At 43.1% G+C, this 15,846-nt stretch overlaps 1 protein-coding gene across 1 annotated transcript in view; it reads right to left on the reverse strand.

Moving 5' to 3' along the window:
* Positions 1-887: 887 nt before the first annotated feature.
* The window catches only part of IK (IK cytokine), a 61,688-nt gene continuing 46,729 nt past the window's right edge, over positions 888-15,846 (reverse strand). The window contains exons 17-20 of the mRNA XM_075856277.1: positions 15,583-15,671; positions 9,323-9,431; positions 8,936-8,970; positions 888-1,316 (exon numbers count right to left, since the gene is read on the reverse strand). Coding sequence (XP_075712392.1) covers positions 1,289-1,316; positions 8,936-8,970; positions 9,323-9,431; positions 15,583-15,671 — 261 coding nt within the window. The 3' untranslated portion in view covers positions 888-1,288. The remainder of the gene's footprint in view (positions 1,317-8,935; positions 8,971-9,322; positions 9,432-15,582; positions 15,672-15,846) is intronic.

Raw genomic sequence — 15,846 nt, forward strand, 5'->3', positions numbered from 1 at the left:
TTTCTAAGCTGAACACTTTTTTCTTGGGGGTAGCCTCCTTGTCTATTATGTATTTGGCATAAGTAAAGTAAGACACGGTCTTGCTGGCAATGCAGAAAAATAAATCATAATGTCAAATAAAGGCTGTACTTACTGAGCCAGGGTTTGACATTTATTCAACAGGCTCTACAATGTAGGGATCCATGGCAGGCTGACAGGCTAGAGAGATACTTGAAACCAGAAATGACGCCTGCTGCCGCCTGCATCTCTAGCAATATGCAACCAGAGCAAGTTCTGTGGTAATTCTTACCTCCGAAAACTAGTTGGCGCCGGTTAGCAAAGCAAAACACGTTTTAGTGCAGACTACTCTGAAAAACATGCGGTATAGTCAATCTCAGGATTCCGTCGTGAAGACGACACAGGGGGAAATTAAAAGGGATCTAGTTTTTTTTGGAAAGTATGTACTTCGTGGTGACTAAAATAGAGAGGGGCCATCATGTTGATCACGTTTAGTTATGTTTGGGTTTCTTGTAGGAGAATACCACTGGAGGTTTTCCAAGCATGTGAAGAAGCCCAGGCAAGAATATGCAAACTTGATAATACAGATATTGCCACAGTAGGATTTACCCTTAAGAGCCCAGTGATACAAGGCAACTGTAAAAGCCACTGAGCCACCATTTTCACCTTATATCAGTTTTCAATATAACACAAAACAGATAACGATGTCAAAATATTTAATAGATTCTGTTACACAATACTGGGTGCTAATAATCCCAGCAACGAGGAACATGCAACATTATTTGGAATAAATTGAGAAAAGAATGTGATTGACGCCCAGTAAGACGGTGTTCACATCAGCGTCGACCTTCCGTTGATGGGTTCTGTCTCAGGTTTCCGTCGGGGGAAAGACCAACGGAAAGACAAACGGAAACCTTAGCAAAGTTTCCGTCACCATTGAGATCAATAGTGATACAAAGGGAAGATAAGGTTCCTGTTTGCCTTTCTGTTGAGGGGTTCACCGGAAAGCGACGCTGATGTAAACAGGCCCTAATCCGAACTTTGTTTAGTAAATTAGTTTCATTTTCAGCATCATTAAATGGTAACATATCTAGAACTTGACACGTTGTAGAGGTTCGGTGGAACCCCTTGACACAGCTTTGCCCCACAAGATGCCTCTAATGTAAGTTTATAGTTCGGATATTACTCAATGATCGGCTGCTTCCATTGTGCGTAAGAATGAACTTTAACACAAGTCTAAAACAACTAAAAACGCCACATCAGAAATCAAATATCAGTGACATACACATCTTCAGTATTTAGGCCTTTTTACTTCAACCCTGAAAATCAAAAAAGACAAAACATTAATCTAGTTTAAAAAAATAAAAATAAATCAAGTGAAGGCAGATTCAAACGGAATTGATAAACTGTATAAGGGAATTCAGAACCAGCAGAAAAATAGAACATTCTCCATTGTAGTTCAGAGAACAAACTGTAGGAAAGAGATTTTCTGGGATTATTTAAAATTATTCTGTATTGAATAGTTGTGCAACAATCTATGGGTTTGTTCACACAGTGCGGATTTGAGCATATGTGATTACTTTCCTTTTGTATTTTTTAATGGTTACAAACTCCAACTAAAAAAAACCCCAAAAAAAGCCAGGTATATCCAGTATCAATCGTTCATGAGCTTTATCCAAATACATACATACATACATACACATATATATATATATATATACATATATATATATATATATATACACACACACACACACGACTATTCATTGTTCCTTTGTGTTAATTGCATGCGAAAACATTTTTCGCCGCCAAGGCAGAGACTCAATCACCCCAAAAAATGGAGAGAATTCTTTCCTTTAAATTTTTTTTCTTTTGTTTTGGGTCTATTTCTGCTATTGGCTAGAAAAGGAATGGGCACCAAATTTGCCAAAAAGCCATTTTCTATAGCTTATAGCATACAGAGCATTGTGAGATTTTTCTCATGCATATTTTCGGCTTATGACCATGACTTATATTCAGGATCACACAGCGCTGACACTACTTCCAGGTTTCACTTCTCAAGTGTCTCCAGGCAAATGTGTGAAAAACTGAATGGAACATATGGCATTCATGTGGTGTCTTTTTTTTTTTTTACGCAGACCCATTTATGGGCCATTTCTGCGTGAAAAACAGACAAAAGAGCATGATGCGTTTGTTTCATCACAGATGTTCCGTAAAAAAGACAAAACGGACGTCTGATTTGGTCGATTAACTATAATGTTTAAGTGTTTGATCCGAGTGCTGTTCGTTCTACGGAGAAAACCCGGACATGAAAATCGTTCTTCTGAATAAGCTCTTAATGTAAACCGATCTTTCCATTTACTGACAGCAGGCAGCAAACTAGAAAATGATGAGTGATTAATTGAAACAAAGTATATTAGATAGTTGTACAACTAGGTGTATTCTGCCTGTAAAGCAGCAAACAGAGGCTACTATAAAACAAACTGTCTGCTGAGGTATTGCAAGGAGTCAATGGGATTCCCTGGCTTTTACCCGAACTCTACAATTGTGTTGCTCTCACTCATTAAAGAGGTTGTCCACTTTCAGCAAGTTAATGTATTTTTTTTAAATTAAAAGTGATACAATTTTCCAATATACTTTCTGTATTAATTTCACGGTTTTCAAGATCTCTGCTTGTTGTCATTCAATGGGAACATTTATTGTTTACCTCCAGTCTATAAAATTCTGTCTATGGTCATGTGATGGACACACAGGTGCACAGCTCGTTACAGTATATGTATCAGAGCGGTGTCTTCTAATGATCCCAGCACCTACGTATCCATCACGACCATGGACAGAATTTTATACATTGGAAGTAAAGAATGAATTTTCCTACTTAAGAACACGCAGAGATCTTGAAAACTGTGGGGAATTAATAGATCGTATATTGGAAAATTGTACACTACCGTTCAAAAGTTTAGGGTCACTTAGAAATGTCCTTATTTTTGAAACAAAAGCAGTTTTTTTTCAATGAAGATAACATTAAATTAATCAGAAATACACTCTATACATTGTTAATGTGCTAAATGACTATTCTAGCTGCAAACGTCTGGTTTTTAATGCAATATCTACATAGGTGTATAGAGGCCCATTTCCAGCAACCATCACTCCAGTGTTCTAATGGTACATTGTGTTTGCTAACTGTGTTAGAAGGCTAATGGATGATTAGAAAACACTTGAAAACCCTTGTGCAATTATGTTAGCACCGCTGTAAACAGTTTTGCTGTTTAGAGGAGCTATAAAACGGACCTTCCTTTGAGCTAGTTGAGCATCTGGAGCATTACATTTGTGGGTTCGATTAAACTCTCCAAATGGCTAGAAAAAGAGAGCTTTCATGTGAAACTTGAAATTCTATTCTTGTTCTTAGAAACAAAGGCTATTCCATGCGAGAACTTGCCAAGAAACTGAAGATTTCCTCCAACCGTGTGTACTACTCCCATCAGAGGACAGCACACACAGGCTCTAACCAGAGTAGAAAGAGAAGTGGGAGGCCCCGCTGCATAACTGAGCAACAAGACAAGTACATTAGAGTCTCTAGTTTGAGAAATAGACGCCTCACAGGTCCTCAACTGGCAGCTTCATTAAATAGTACCTGCAAAACGCCAGTATCAACGTCTACAGTGAAGAGGCGACTCCGGGATGCTGGCCTTCAGGGCAGAGTGGCAAAGAAAAAGCCATATCGGAGACTGGCTAATAGAAGGAAAAGATTAATCTGGGCAAAAGCACACAGACATTGGACAGAGGAAGATTGGAAAAAAGTGTTATGGACAGACGAAATCGAAGTTTGAGGTGTTTGGATCACACAGAAGAACATTTGTGAGACGCAGAACAACTGAAAAGATGCTGGAAGAGTGCCTGACACCATCTGTCAAGCATGGTGGAGGTAATGTGATGGTCTGGGGTTGCTTTGGTGCTGGTAAAGTGAGAGATTTGTACAAGGTAAAAGGGATTTTGAATAAGGAAAGCGATCACTCCATTTTGCAACGCCATGACATACCCTGTGGACAGCACTTGATTGGAGCCAATTTCATCCTACAACAGGACAATGACCCAAAGCACACCTCCAAATTATGCAAGAACTATTTAGGGAAGAAGCAGGCAGCTGGTATTCTATCTGTAATGGAGTGGCCAGCGCAGTCACCAGATGTCAACCCCATAGAGCTGTTGTGGGAGCAGCTTGACCATATGGTACGCAAGAAGTGCCCATCAAGCCAATCCAACTTGTGGGAGGGGCTTCTGGAAGCATGGGGTGAAATTTCTCCCGATTACCTCAGCAAATTAACGGCTAGAATGCCAAAGGTCCGCAATGCTGTTATTGCTGCAAATGGAGCATTCTTTGACGAAAGCAAAGTTTGAAGGAGAAAATTATTATTTCAAATAAAAATCATTATTTCTAACCTTGTCAATGTCTTGACTATTTTTTCTAGTCATTTTGCAACTCATTTGATAAATATAAGTGTGAGTTTTCATGGAAAACACAAAATTGTCTGGGTGACCCCAAACTTTTGAACAGTAGTGTATAACTTTTAAATTATACAAAAAAAACAGTTTGCTGGAACCGGACAACCCCTTAAAGCTAGCAATAGAGAGAATAAACGTAGAATAGGGAAAATAATCCCTTTCTCGTCCAGTCCATCGGGGGACACAGACCATAAGTATATGCTGTTGCCACTAGGAGGCTTGACACCAAGAATAAAAAGGTTTTGACTCCTCCGACTGTATATACTCCTCCTACAGGCACTGAGCTAGTCAGTCTACACAGAAGCAAAACATAAGGTTATAGAACAATATCGTTGGAGAGGAGAGCCATCAGAGAAAGGACCAGCGCACCAGAAAGGGAAGTATTCAGCAGCACAGGAGAGGAAAGTAGTTCTATCGAGAGAGGATCGCCCTTTCAAGTGGACAAGTATGAAACTGGGAAAAGGGGATAACCTTGATGGAGACCACCATGGTGCCCAGAGCCTTCATACAAAAGCAGAAAGAGGTTAGAGTGCTCCGATGCATGGTACAGACCCCGTTGCATGGTGGACAGATTCTCTGGAAGGGACATCCTAGCCAAGGTGGTGTCGAACACCATTCCCAGAAGGGTGAATCTCCAACAAGGATTCAGACAGGATTTGCCCGTGTTGACAATCCATCTGAAATAAGCCAAAGTATCCCGTATGATCTGTAGATAGGTCAAAAAAAAATAAAAATTCTCCTGGGATGGGCACCTAGTGAGAATATTGGCCGGAAAGGGGACAACCAAAATTCCTGTGGACGAAGAAGAGTTGTGACCACACAAAGAACTTTTGTTAACCAAGGGTCCATTGACAGGCCACACAGAAGTGCCACAAACTGGTAGTAAGGAAGAACTGCAAAGCGCTGAAAGCACTCATCAGACGGACAAATGGGGACATGTGGTATATCGGTCTACTGATGGTAGGAAGTACCCCTCAATGAAGGCATTCAGAGCGGAAAGGACTGACCTGGACAAAAGATTTACAGCCGTTTGAAGTCCAGGATGGGAAAAGACTGAACCAAACTTTATGGGGACAACAAAAAGTTTTAAGTACAAACCACGGGACTCCTAGACTAACCACAGGACTCCTAGACTAAACGAACAGGAACAAATGACTCCTTGACTCAAGAGGGATTCTAATGCTTGAAAAAGGCAGAGCCCGTCAGGTAAAAAGCAAACCATGTGGAGACTACTAACCACACCCCAGACGTCTGAAATAGGATGAAGCTAAACGTCCTCGAAGAGTAGAAGTTTGCCTACCACCTCAGAGCCAAAGGCCGAGCACCTTCAGATGTAAGTGTTTTCCCGCTACAAGCTTAGCGGCCTGAAGGACGAGGGCACCTCAAGGAAGAGGGCTTTAAGGTAGGACTGTTCTTGGAGTCCTGGTGGGACTGATGACTGAGTGCCCGTGGTCCAAACAATCTGCGAAAGGGACACAAAGTCCTGGTTGCCTTGGGTTAGGAGCACGACGAGCCTTAATTTGAGGCAGGCGAGTGCTCTTTCAGTCTGTTACGATCTTATACAGGCAAGCTCCAAAAGAGATAGGAGCCAACAAAAAAAGGTACAGCCGTCAAGCACCACTGAAAAGAAATGTCGGCAGACCAGCACTTTAGCCACACTGCCCAGCAAAAAGGGGAGGAGGATGCGCACAAGGCAAGTCCAATCCAAAGAAGCGTCACAGAGATACTTGGTAGCCCATGACAACGGTTGAGAGGTACACTAGACCTTCAGTAGGTGCTGCTGAGAGGAGGCGATGGTGAAGTCACTCAGTAGAGGCCTTATTGACCCTTGCAGAGGCAAAAAATAAACTATGCCAGAATTCCTGTTTATCACCCCCCCCCCCTCCACAAATGTTAATATAAGTTTATCAATAAGTTACATATCTATTCCAAAATGTTGCCATTAAAAAAAAACTTGTCCATCAAAAACAAGCCCTCATATGGCTATGTCGATGGAAAATAAAATTATTTATCAGCTATATGGCTTTTACGATCTCCTTGCGTTGAATGCCGCTCGCGACCATCACTCAGTGCTGATTGATATAAAGTATCTCTGACTTCAGAGACGAGACTGTCCACTACAGATACGGAGGGTGGAGGAGTTCGCACAGATCTGACCAGTTTAGAAGGTTTGCCATGGGTAGAAGAAGGACGTTGAGTTGCCAGAGAGATGATCGGCAAGGCGAACCAAGAAGCCCGACAAGGACCGGGTGGCATTGGAGAGGTCACCAACGACCCCGGAGAGGAAGTTGGCCCATAGCAGTTAAGCGTCCGCACTGGGCGTAGGCATGGCTGAGGGTGGCAGAGATTGTAGATTCTCACCGAGGCTCAGATGCTTGGCCAAGAGGCCGGCATGCATCACAGAGGAGTAGGTTGACCACATAAGAATTCTTGGTCACATGTTGAACAGGCAAAATGAATCACATAAGGCAATCTTCTGTACGAATTCTCCTAGTGTCTGATGCGAGCAGGAAAAGATGACCTGCCCCTTCTCCCTGCTGGAATTACCCGCTAGCGATCACGTGACCGCTGTAACCCAAACACTGGCCAGGATCAGGGGTCCGAATCCCAGCCTGTGGGAAGCCGAAAAAGATGGCGGACCTTATAGTGAAAATAGTAGTCTGGCAACTAGGGACATGTGGAATCATAAACCCCAGAGAAGCAGCCATGGGCCGCCAGTAGCGGCGTTATTGTGCATGCCAATACAGGAGTGTTAGGAAGAGGAGCACGTCGTGCCAGAGAAAAAAAAAATTTTCAAAATGTGCCTGGCCAAGTATCTCACATGGCAAGGCTGTGGAGGGGGGGCGATGGTGTACACTTCTCACCTGTCCCGAAGTCCACTTTATTCCCAGTATGTAGAACCAGTAGGGAAGTCCCATCTGTATGCCATCTGCGATGTGGTGGGACACTGGTGGGGAGTAAAGTGGCACAACAAAAGAAGCTTGCACTTTAATTTCTTCTTGTCCTTAGCATAGCAGGGGGGGACAACAATGCAATAAAACACTGAGCATCCGCCAGATGGTGGGGTAGGTAGGGGACAGAGTTACCCCGCTAGAAGGAAAAAAAATTAACATAAAAAATAGAGAGACAGCCTGCTGTACCAGCAGGGGTGGTCTGCCTCCTACAGACACTAAGCTAAGAATGACTAGCTCAGATCCTATAGGGGTATATACTGATGGAAGAGTCTACACTTTATTCTTAATGTCTCGAATCTCAGTAAAACAGCATATACTCCTGGTCTGTGTGCCACGAGACGAACGAGAAATGTTGTAAATCCAATGTTCTAATATATTAGTATCGGTTCTACAAGAGAAGTGGAGCCTAAACACAGGAGAGGTATGTCAAAGGTTTAATCTTTTTGTTTTGGATCCATTCCTAGAATTGGCTACAAATAGCATCAGCAAAACGCAATGTGTGAACGTAACCTCAAGTTGTGTAAAGTTTAGGTAATAAGAGAGCATACTTTACGGCACAGTTTGTGAGAGATACATAATTACAGAACCGTTTCACCCGCTCTGTAAATTTACAATACAATTTATACAATAAGGCCCCATGCACACAAACTTATTTTTTTCCTCCTGTAAATACGGGTCCTTGGTCACACGTATTCGACCCGTATTGCACCAGTATTCCATCCGTATTTACGGGCATGTTTTAGCTGCAAAATTGCACTGCACTAATCGGCAGCCCCTTCTCTCTATCAGTGCAGGATAAAGAGAAGGGGCAGCCCTTTCCATAGTAAAAGTAAAAGAAATTCATACTTACCCGGCCGTTGTCTTGGTGATGCGTCCCTCTTTCGACATCCAACCCGACCTCCCTGGATGACGCGGCAGTCCATGCGACCGCTGTAGCCTGTGATTGGCTAAAGCGGTCACATGGGCTGAAACGTCATCCCGGGAGGCCGGACTGGAGGAAGAAGCAGGGAGTTCTGGGTAAGTTTGAACTTCTATTTTTTTTAAACATTGATCTATATTGGGATCGGAAGTCACTGTCCAGGGTGCTGAAAGAGTTATTGCCGATCGTTTAACTCTTTTAGCACCCTGGACAGTGACTATCCCCTGACGTCGCCTAGCAACGCTCCCGTAATTACGGGTGCCCACACATAGTCACCCGTAATTACGGGAGCCCCATAGACTTCTATGGGCCTGCCCGTGCCATAATTAGGGCCTGAAATAGGACATGTTCTATATTTTTCAACGGCATGGGCACCTTCCCGTAAGCATACGGGGAGGTACCCGTGGCCAATAGAAGTCTATGGGCCCGTAATTACGGCCCGTGATTACGGGCGTTTTTACATTCGTGTGCATGGGGCATGAACAAGTAGAAATGCACTGATAACCAGTATCCTATGATAATCTAAACAGCCATAAGACAATATCCTACTGTTGCAAACACTTACCCATCAGCCTCCAGCTTCTTACGTTTTTCAATGATCTAGAGAAAATCATTAGAATTGAAAGAAACATTAGTAATAGTGTTAGTGAGAATATCAATAGATTGTCACTGAAACTTAGGGTACAAAGTTTTATTTTTGCCCCTATAGTATACTGGAGAGGAGATGTATAGAAACTTTGCAAAGGAAAAACTAAAGTAATTTCCAATACCAACAAATTAGATTTCTGCCTTAGATACATGAAAGCAGTAATATCACTCGTTTCACCAGTTTTCCTTTGAACTGAATTTTATCCATCTCCTCTTACGAAAAAAAAAAAAAAAGGGGTATAGACTTTATTCTTAGTGAAGCATGGCGAGTTGATGGCGCTATATAAATCAATAATATTCTTACCGCACTGATCTTTTTCCACTGTCTGTCCAATTCTGCTTTTTCATTGGTCTCCTTGAAGCGTCTTGTTTTACGTCCCTCTGACATTTTAATACCATATTGAAATGCAGCCCTAAAGTAAAAATAAATTAAACATGCAAGATTTTGTAAGTAGAACATTACAAATATGCAAATAAAAACTCTGCTCCCGGCTGCTTAAACACTTGTTGCGATCAGTAGCGACTGCGGCATCTCAGCTGTTAGATAGGGAGTGACCCCCCCCCACTGTCATCCCATCGGCCCAATAGCAACGTGAAAACAAGCCCCAACACCATTTCATTGACCGAAAAAAAATTAAAAATACAGTTATGGGTCGTCTTAAAACACTGACACAAAACCAGATGTTAACCAAATGCTTTAGTAGTAAAACAAACAAACTATACATATTTGGTATCGCCGTAATCACACTAACCCGCAAAATAAACAAAGCGGTTTTTCCATAATCGTGGAGTGGTGGGCAAGCATACAAACTACCGCTCCATTCGTATGGGGCTCCAAGGAACAGAAAGGTAAGTCCATTCTCACAATCGGTGGGGGTCCCTGCAGTCAGACCTCCACCGATCAGATATTTATCACCTATCCTGTGGATTTGTGATAAATACTCATTATGGGAAAAAACATGTAATTTTTAACGTATGGTGAACAATTTAAAAACAAAATCCAAAAGAACAATGGTGGAGTTGCTGTTTTTTTTTTTTTGTTCATTCCACCTCACAAAAACTATTTTAAACGTTTTGTTTTTTTTTAGAATATTATATGGTCCATTTAATGGAAATACAGTAAAGGGTAAGGTTAAAATGTAACTTTTAATATAGTATAAAACAAAGCTCACAGCTATAACAACAGCCTATTATAGAAAAGTTTGTTATAGACAAAGCCTAATGGAATGCCTGTTAGGGTATGTTCACACGAGGGCGTCCGTTACGGCTGAAATTACGGGGATGTTTCAGCCTGAAAACATCCCCGTAATTTCAGCCGTACCGGCATGTGCAGGCGCTTGAACGCCGCGTCAATTATGGCCGTAATTAGCGCTGCTATTCATTGGAGTCAATGAATAACGGATCTAATTACGGCCAAAGAAGTGACAGGTCACTTCTTTGACGCGGGCGTCTATTTACGCGCCGTCATTTGACAGCGGCGCGTAAATATACGCCTCGTGTGAACAGACAAACGTCTGCCCATTGCTTTCAATGGGCAGATGTTTGTCAGCGCTATTGAGGCGCTATTTTCAGACGTAATTCGGGGCAAAAACGCCCGAATTACGTCCGTAAATAGGCCGTGTGAACATACCCTTAGTTGAACACGAACAGACATAATACAGAAGTATTGCAATATATTATAAAAGTGATCAAACTATCGAGTAGTTCTGTCCAATTGTGGGACCAAGAAAAAAACAAAAAACAAAAAAAAGCTACCCTTTTTTTTTAGTTACTAAATTAAACATTTTAAAAAGGAAATTTAAAAAAAAAAAAAAAAATAAAAAGGAAAAAAATAAAACAGCCCTCTCTCCCTTACAAAAAAAACTATACATAATTGGGATTGTTGCGTGCGTAACGGTCCAAATTATAAAACAATTACATTATTTAAACCGCACAGTGAACGCTGTGAAAAATAAAATAAAACACATCGTCAGAATTGCTATTCGCTCTTAATACTGCCTTCTAAAAGATGCAATAAAAAGAAAAGGATTTTACAATGAGTACTCAAAAAAAATTCTGTTTGTTACATTGGGGGCTGTAGACCATGGGACATCCTAAAGCTGTCCCCTGGGGCGGCAACAGAAGAAAGGACATGGTCACCTATTTTACACATGCACATGCGAGACCTTGCGACCAAGAGAAGTGTCGGCACAGGTAAAGGTATGCACCTGATAGAACTTGACAAAAAGTGTGCAAGGAAGACCATGTAGCCACCTTGCATAGATGAAGAGCAGAAGCTTGATGACGCACAGCCCAAGAAGCCCCAACCACTGTGCTAGAGTGGTCCGTGATCAGAAAAGAGGGAACCTTACCCCGAACCCGGCAAGCCTCGCAAATAGCCATCCAAATCCAACGAGCGATAGTGGCCTTAGAGGCCACCAATCCCTTTCTGGGACCTTCCAGGAGGATAATACAAGGAATCCAACCTCCGGAAAAAAGCAGTTACAGAAACGTAAGAACACAAGGAGCGGGCAATATCCAGGTTCTGGAGGGAACGCTCACTTGGATGACTGGGAAACTAATAAAAAGGATGGCAGAACAATGCCCTAATACATGTTAAAAGCCATAATCATAATCGCTTTGTATAAGTGTGCTATGCAATCCTGATGGGATAATTCTGCGTCTGTCAGATGCTCCTAGGTGAGAGTATCAGACGCCGCATTATCCCATCAGGATTGCACAGCACACTTATACTAAGCGATTAGGATAATGGATAGGCCGAAACGTTGTTGAAAAGAAATCGCAATAATATAAAAGAATTTACTACATTGTGAAGTACATTAACCTACGTACGAATAAAAACGCATTTTGAAAAATCCAAAGTTTATTCATGATTCATATTCAAGTGCTGGGGTTCTTAGTTACTGATATTGTGGGGATTCCAACTCGAACAGCACCAATATTCATTTTCAGGAGTTCAGCCCATCTTACTACTATACTTATCCTGAAGAAGACTCCGGAATGTAGAGCGGCAAGACAACACCGCCAGTTCAGAGACCCTCTGGATGGAAGTCACTGCAACCAGAAAAACCACCTGCCATGAAAGACAATGAAGGGAAGATTTCTCGCAAAGGTTTGAAAGGAGCTGAATGCAGAACCTCCGAAACCAAGTTGAGATCTCAGAGGAATTGGATGACAAGGGGGAACTGCGTAATGAATAAATGTAGTGACCTTAAAGAGGCTCTGTCACCAGATTTTGCAACCCCTATCTCCTATTGCAGCAGATAGGCGCTGCAATGTAGATTACAGTAACGTTTTTGTTTTGTTTTAAAAAACGAGCATTTTTGGCCAAGTTATGACCATTTTCATATTTATGCAAATGAGGCTTGCAAAAGTCCAACTGGGCGTGTTTACAGTAAAAGTCCAACTGGGCGTGTATTGTGTGTGTACATCTGGGCGTTTTTACTACTTTTACTAGCTGGGCGTTGTGAATAGAAGTGTATGATGCTGACGAATCAGCATCATCCACTTCTCATCGTTAACACCCAGCTTCTGGCAGTGCACAGACACACAGCGTGTTCTCGAGAGATCACGCTGTGACGTCACTCACTTCCTGCCCCAGGTCCTGCATCGTGTCGGACGAGCGAGGACACATCGGCACCAGAGGCTACAGTTGATTCTGCAGCAGCATCGGCGTTTGAAGGTAAGTAGCTACATCGACTTACCTGCAAACGCCGATGCTGCTGCAGAATCAAATGTAGCCTCTGGTGCCGATGTGTCCTCGCTCGTCTGACACGATGCAGGACCTGGGGCAGGAAGTGAGTGACGTCACAGCGTGATCTCTCGAGAACACGCTGTGTCTGTGCACTGCCAGAAGCTGGGCGTTGTGAAGAGAAGTGGATGACACTTCTATACACAACGCCCAGCTAGTAAAAGTAAAAACGCCCCGATGTACTTTAGAAAGCCTCATTTGCATAAATATAAAAATGGTCATAACTTGGCCAAAAATGCTCGTTTTTTAAAAAAAAACAAAAACTTTACTCTTATCTACATTGCAGCGCCGATCAGCTGCAATAGGAGATAGGGGCTGCAAAATCTGGTGACAGAACCTCTTTAAAGAGAGGTGTCAGAGGGGAGGTCGGAACGGAGAGGCAAGGCCCATGGGAAGGACACCAAGTTTGCGTACCAATAACGACGCGGCCAATCTAGGGCTAGCAGGAAAGTCAGAATCCCCTCGGCCCGGAGCAGTTGGAGGAAGCCGAGGCAGGAGAGGGAAACATGATACGGAAGCCTGAAGCAGATCCACATAGCCACAAGAGCACCCATGGCATAGGCCTCTGGATTCCAGGCTCAGGAGAGAAAGCAGGGAACTTAGCGACTGAATCTGGATGCCCACAGGTCCATATCCGGCCTGCCCCATCTGGTGCAAATCTGGTCGAAGACCTCCTGGTGCAGGGACCACTCCCTGGGATCCACCCTTTTGTGACTTAGGAAGTCTGCAAACCAGTTGTCGACCCCTGGAATGTGTACTGCAGACAGAAGGAACGTGGCGTTCCGCCCAGGCGAGAATATTTGCGGCCTTGGCCATCACTGCTGTGCTGTGCATCCCGTCTTGATGATTAAGATAAGCCACGGTCGTGACATTGTATGATTGGATTTGCACTGCATGGCTGGACAGGAATGATGGCCAACGCAGCAGGCAAAGGAAGATGGAGAGAGGATTCCTGTGGGGACCACTGCCCCTGATATGGTGAAATGTTCCTCCCCACCCCTCAAGGTTGGCATCCGCAGAAAGGAATCTCGACCTCGGGGAACGGTGGGGGAAGAGATTACCACCTTAACAGAAGTGGACAGTTGGGAAGACTCCTTGTCACCCGGATCCGAATCATAAAGAGCCCCCTTTGATGAGACCCCCACTGGGGGTAGAGGAGGCACTGGACTGCACCACCAGAGGGTGGGGTGGGGGGGGGGGGGGAGAAGAGGCCCGTGAAAGTGAAGTAGGTTGAGTGAACTGCAACATGAGGAAAACATGGACTGAGAGTCCAGAGGTGGTTAGCCAGAAAAGGCGAACCATTATGCCCACCATCGACTGGCTGATGTCTGCCAGGTTCCCAGCGGTCCTAGAAAGGGGATGGGTCCAGTCCATGTCAAAACCCACAATACCAGGTACGAGCAACGCTTAGGGTGGAGAGGGTGCAGGAGCCACAGGCACAGCCAGATGGCCGGCATGAATCATATAGGGAAGCAGGCTGACCACAAGGAAATTTAGTGCTGCATTTAGAGCATGCATAATGGACTGTGATAGTTGTCTAGCGAGAAAGATATGACTTATGAATCCACTCAGGTACTAAACAGCAATAGATTTCTATACCTTAGGAAGGGGGTAATCGGTGTCTTTACCTAGGTCTGCAAGGAAAATACTCCTACAGTGAGCAAATACACTCAGGGAATGAGGTCTAAGAAACCCGTATCGAGAGAGGCCTAGGGCCGATCCTACTCAGATCCAGAAGTGTATGCGCTATCCTAGAGCCCCCCTCATCCCCACTGTAAACACGCCACAAAATGGCACCAGTTATAAAATTGAAAAAAATGGTGCCGCAGGCAGACTGGGAAAAGGTGCCTGTGAAGTTAGCGGTCAGCAAAATCCCAAAAATTTATGTGGCCAGTGGGCAGAGTCCTGTGGGCCCCAGGTAGCGTTGTCTGTCAGCGCTATACAAGCGGAGTCCAAAAGGGATGGGGGGGGGGGGAATGTTATAACACTCACCCTCCATCTCCCAGATGTGTGACTAGCAGGAGCAGCTCCTTAGTAGTTCACACTTTGAGAAGGAGCTGATGCTTTTGTAGTAAGACACTGCGCTGGCCTTGGAGGGGACAACAGGGAGATTTATGTCAGCCCTGTTTTCCAGATAAAAAAGGAAGAAGAAAAAACGCATAAAAAAATATGGTAAGACTGATACATTAGCAGGCGTGTCTGCCGCCTACAAACACTAATGTAAAACAGATAGCTTAGTGTCTGTAGGTGGGGTCATTTTTTTAATTCTTAGTGTCAAGCCTCCTAGTGACAACAGCATATACCCTCAGTCTGTGTCCCCGATGTAATGTACAAGAAAAAAAAAATGGTTTTAGTATGCAAAAGTAGTACAACAAAATATATACATTTGGTATCGCCGTAATCATAACAACCCACAGAATAAAGTTATTGTATTATTTATACCACACAGTAAACTGCGTATATTTTGGACACATTCCATATTTTTTCATTACGGACACAAAAAGTTAACCAATAAAATCATATATATTCAAAAATAGTGGCATTAAAAAAATACAACTCAGCCCACAAAAAAAATAGCTCTCACAGATAGGTCTACGGAAAAAGAAAAAAAAAAGTTATGGCTTTTGAAAAACGGAAAAAGATCACGGTCATGAAGGTCCAAAATAGGCTGGTCACTAAAGGGTTAACGCCACCAATGTTTTTTTTTATAGAACTATGGAAAACGATTTGTAGGACATCTGGTTCTAGTTCGGATAACTCTTTCTCGGAGTGCTGCTTCCTAGTATCTACAAAGTAACAATGAGAATACTCACTTGGGCAGAGCCTCTTTATTGTTCATGTAGTCACTATATTCTTCTTGTGTATCAAAGTCCCATCGTCCCAAAGGTCCCTTCTTATTTCCCTGCAAAAGTAAAAGAAAAAAGTTAGATATGTGACCACTTCTATCACATGCAGTAGACAGTATAGGGCAATACGTAATACAAAATTCACAAAAAACAGTGTCCTTCAGCTAGAATGAGCGTGAACTTTAACTCTGTAGTGACCATCCTATTTTGGGCCTTAATGACAGAGCGATT

Source organism: Rhinoderma darwinii, chromosome 3, assembly GCF_050947455.1.
Source record: "Rhinoderma darwinii isolate aRhiDar2 chromosome 3, aRhiDar2.hap1, whole genome shotgun sequence".
NCBI classification, from domain to species: Eukaryota; Metazoa; Chordata; class Amphibia; order Anura; family Rhinodermatidae; genus Rhinoderma; species Rhinoderma darwinii.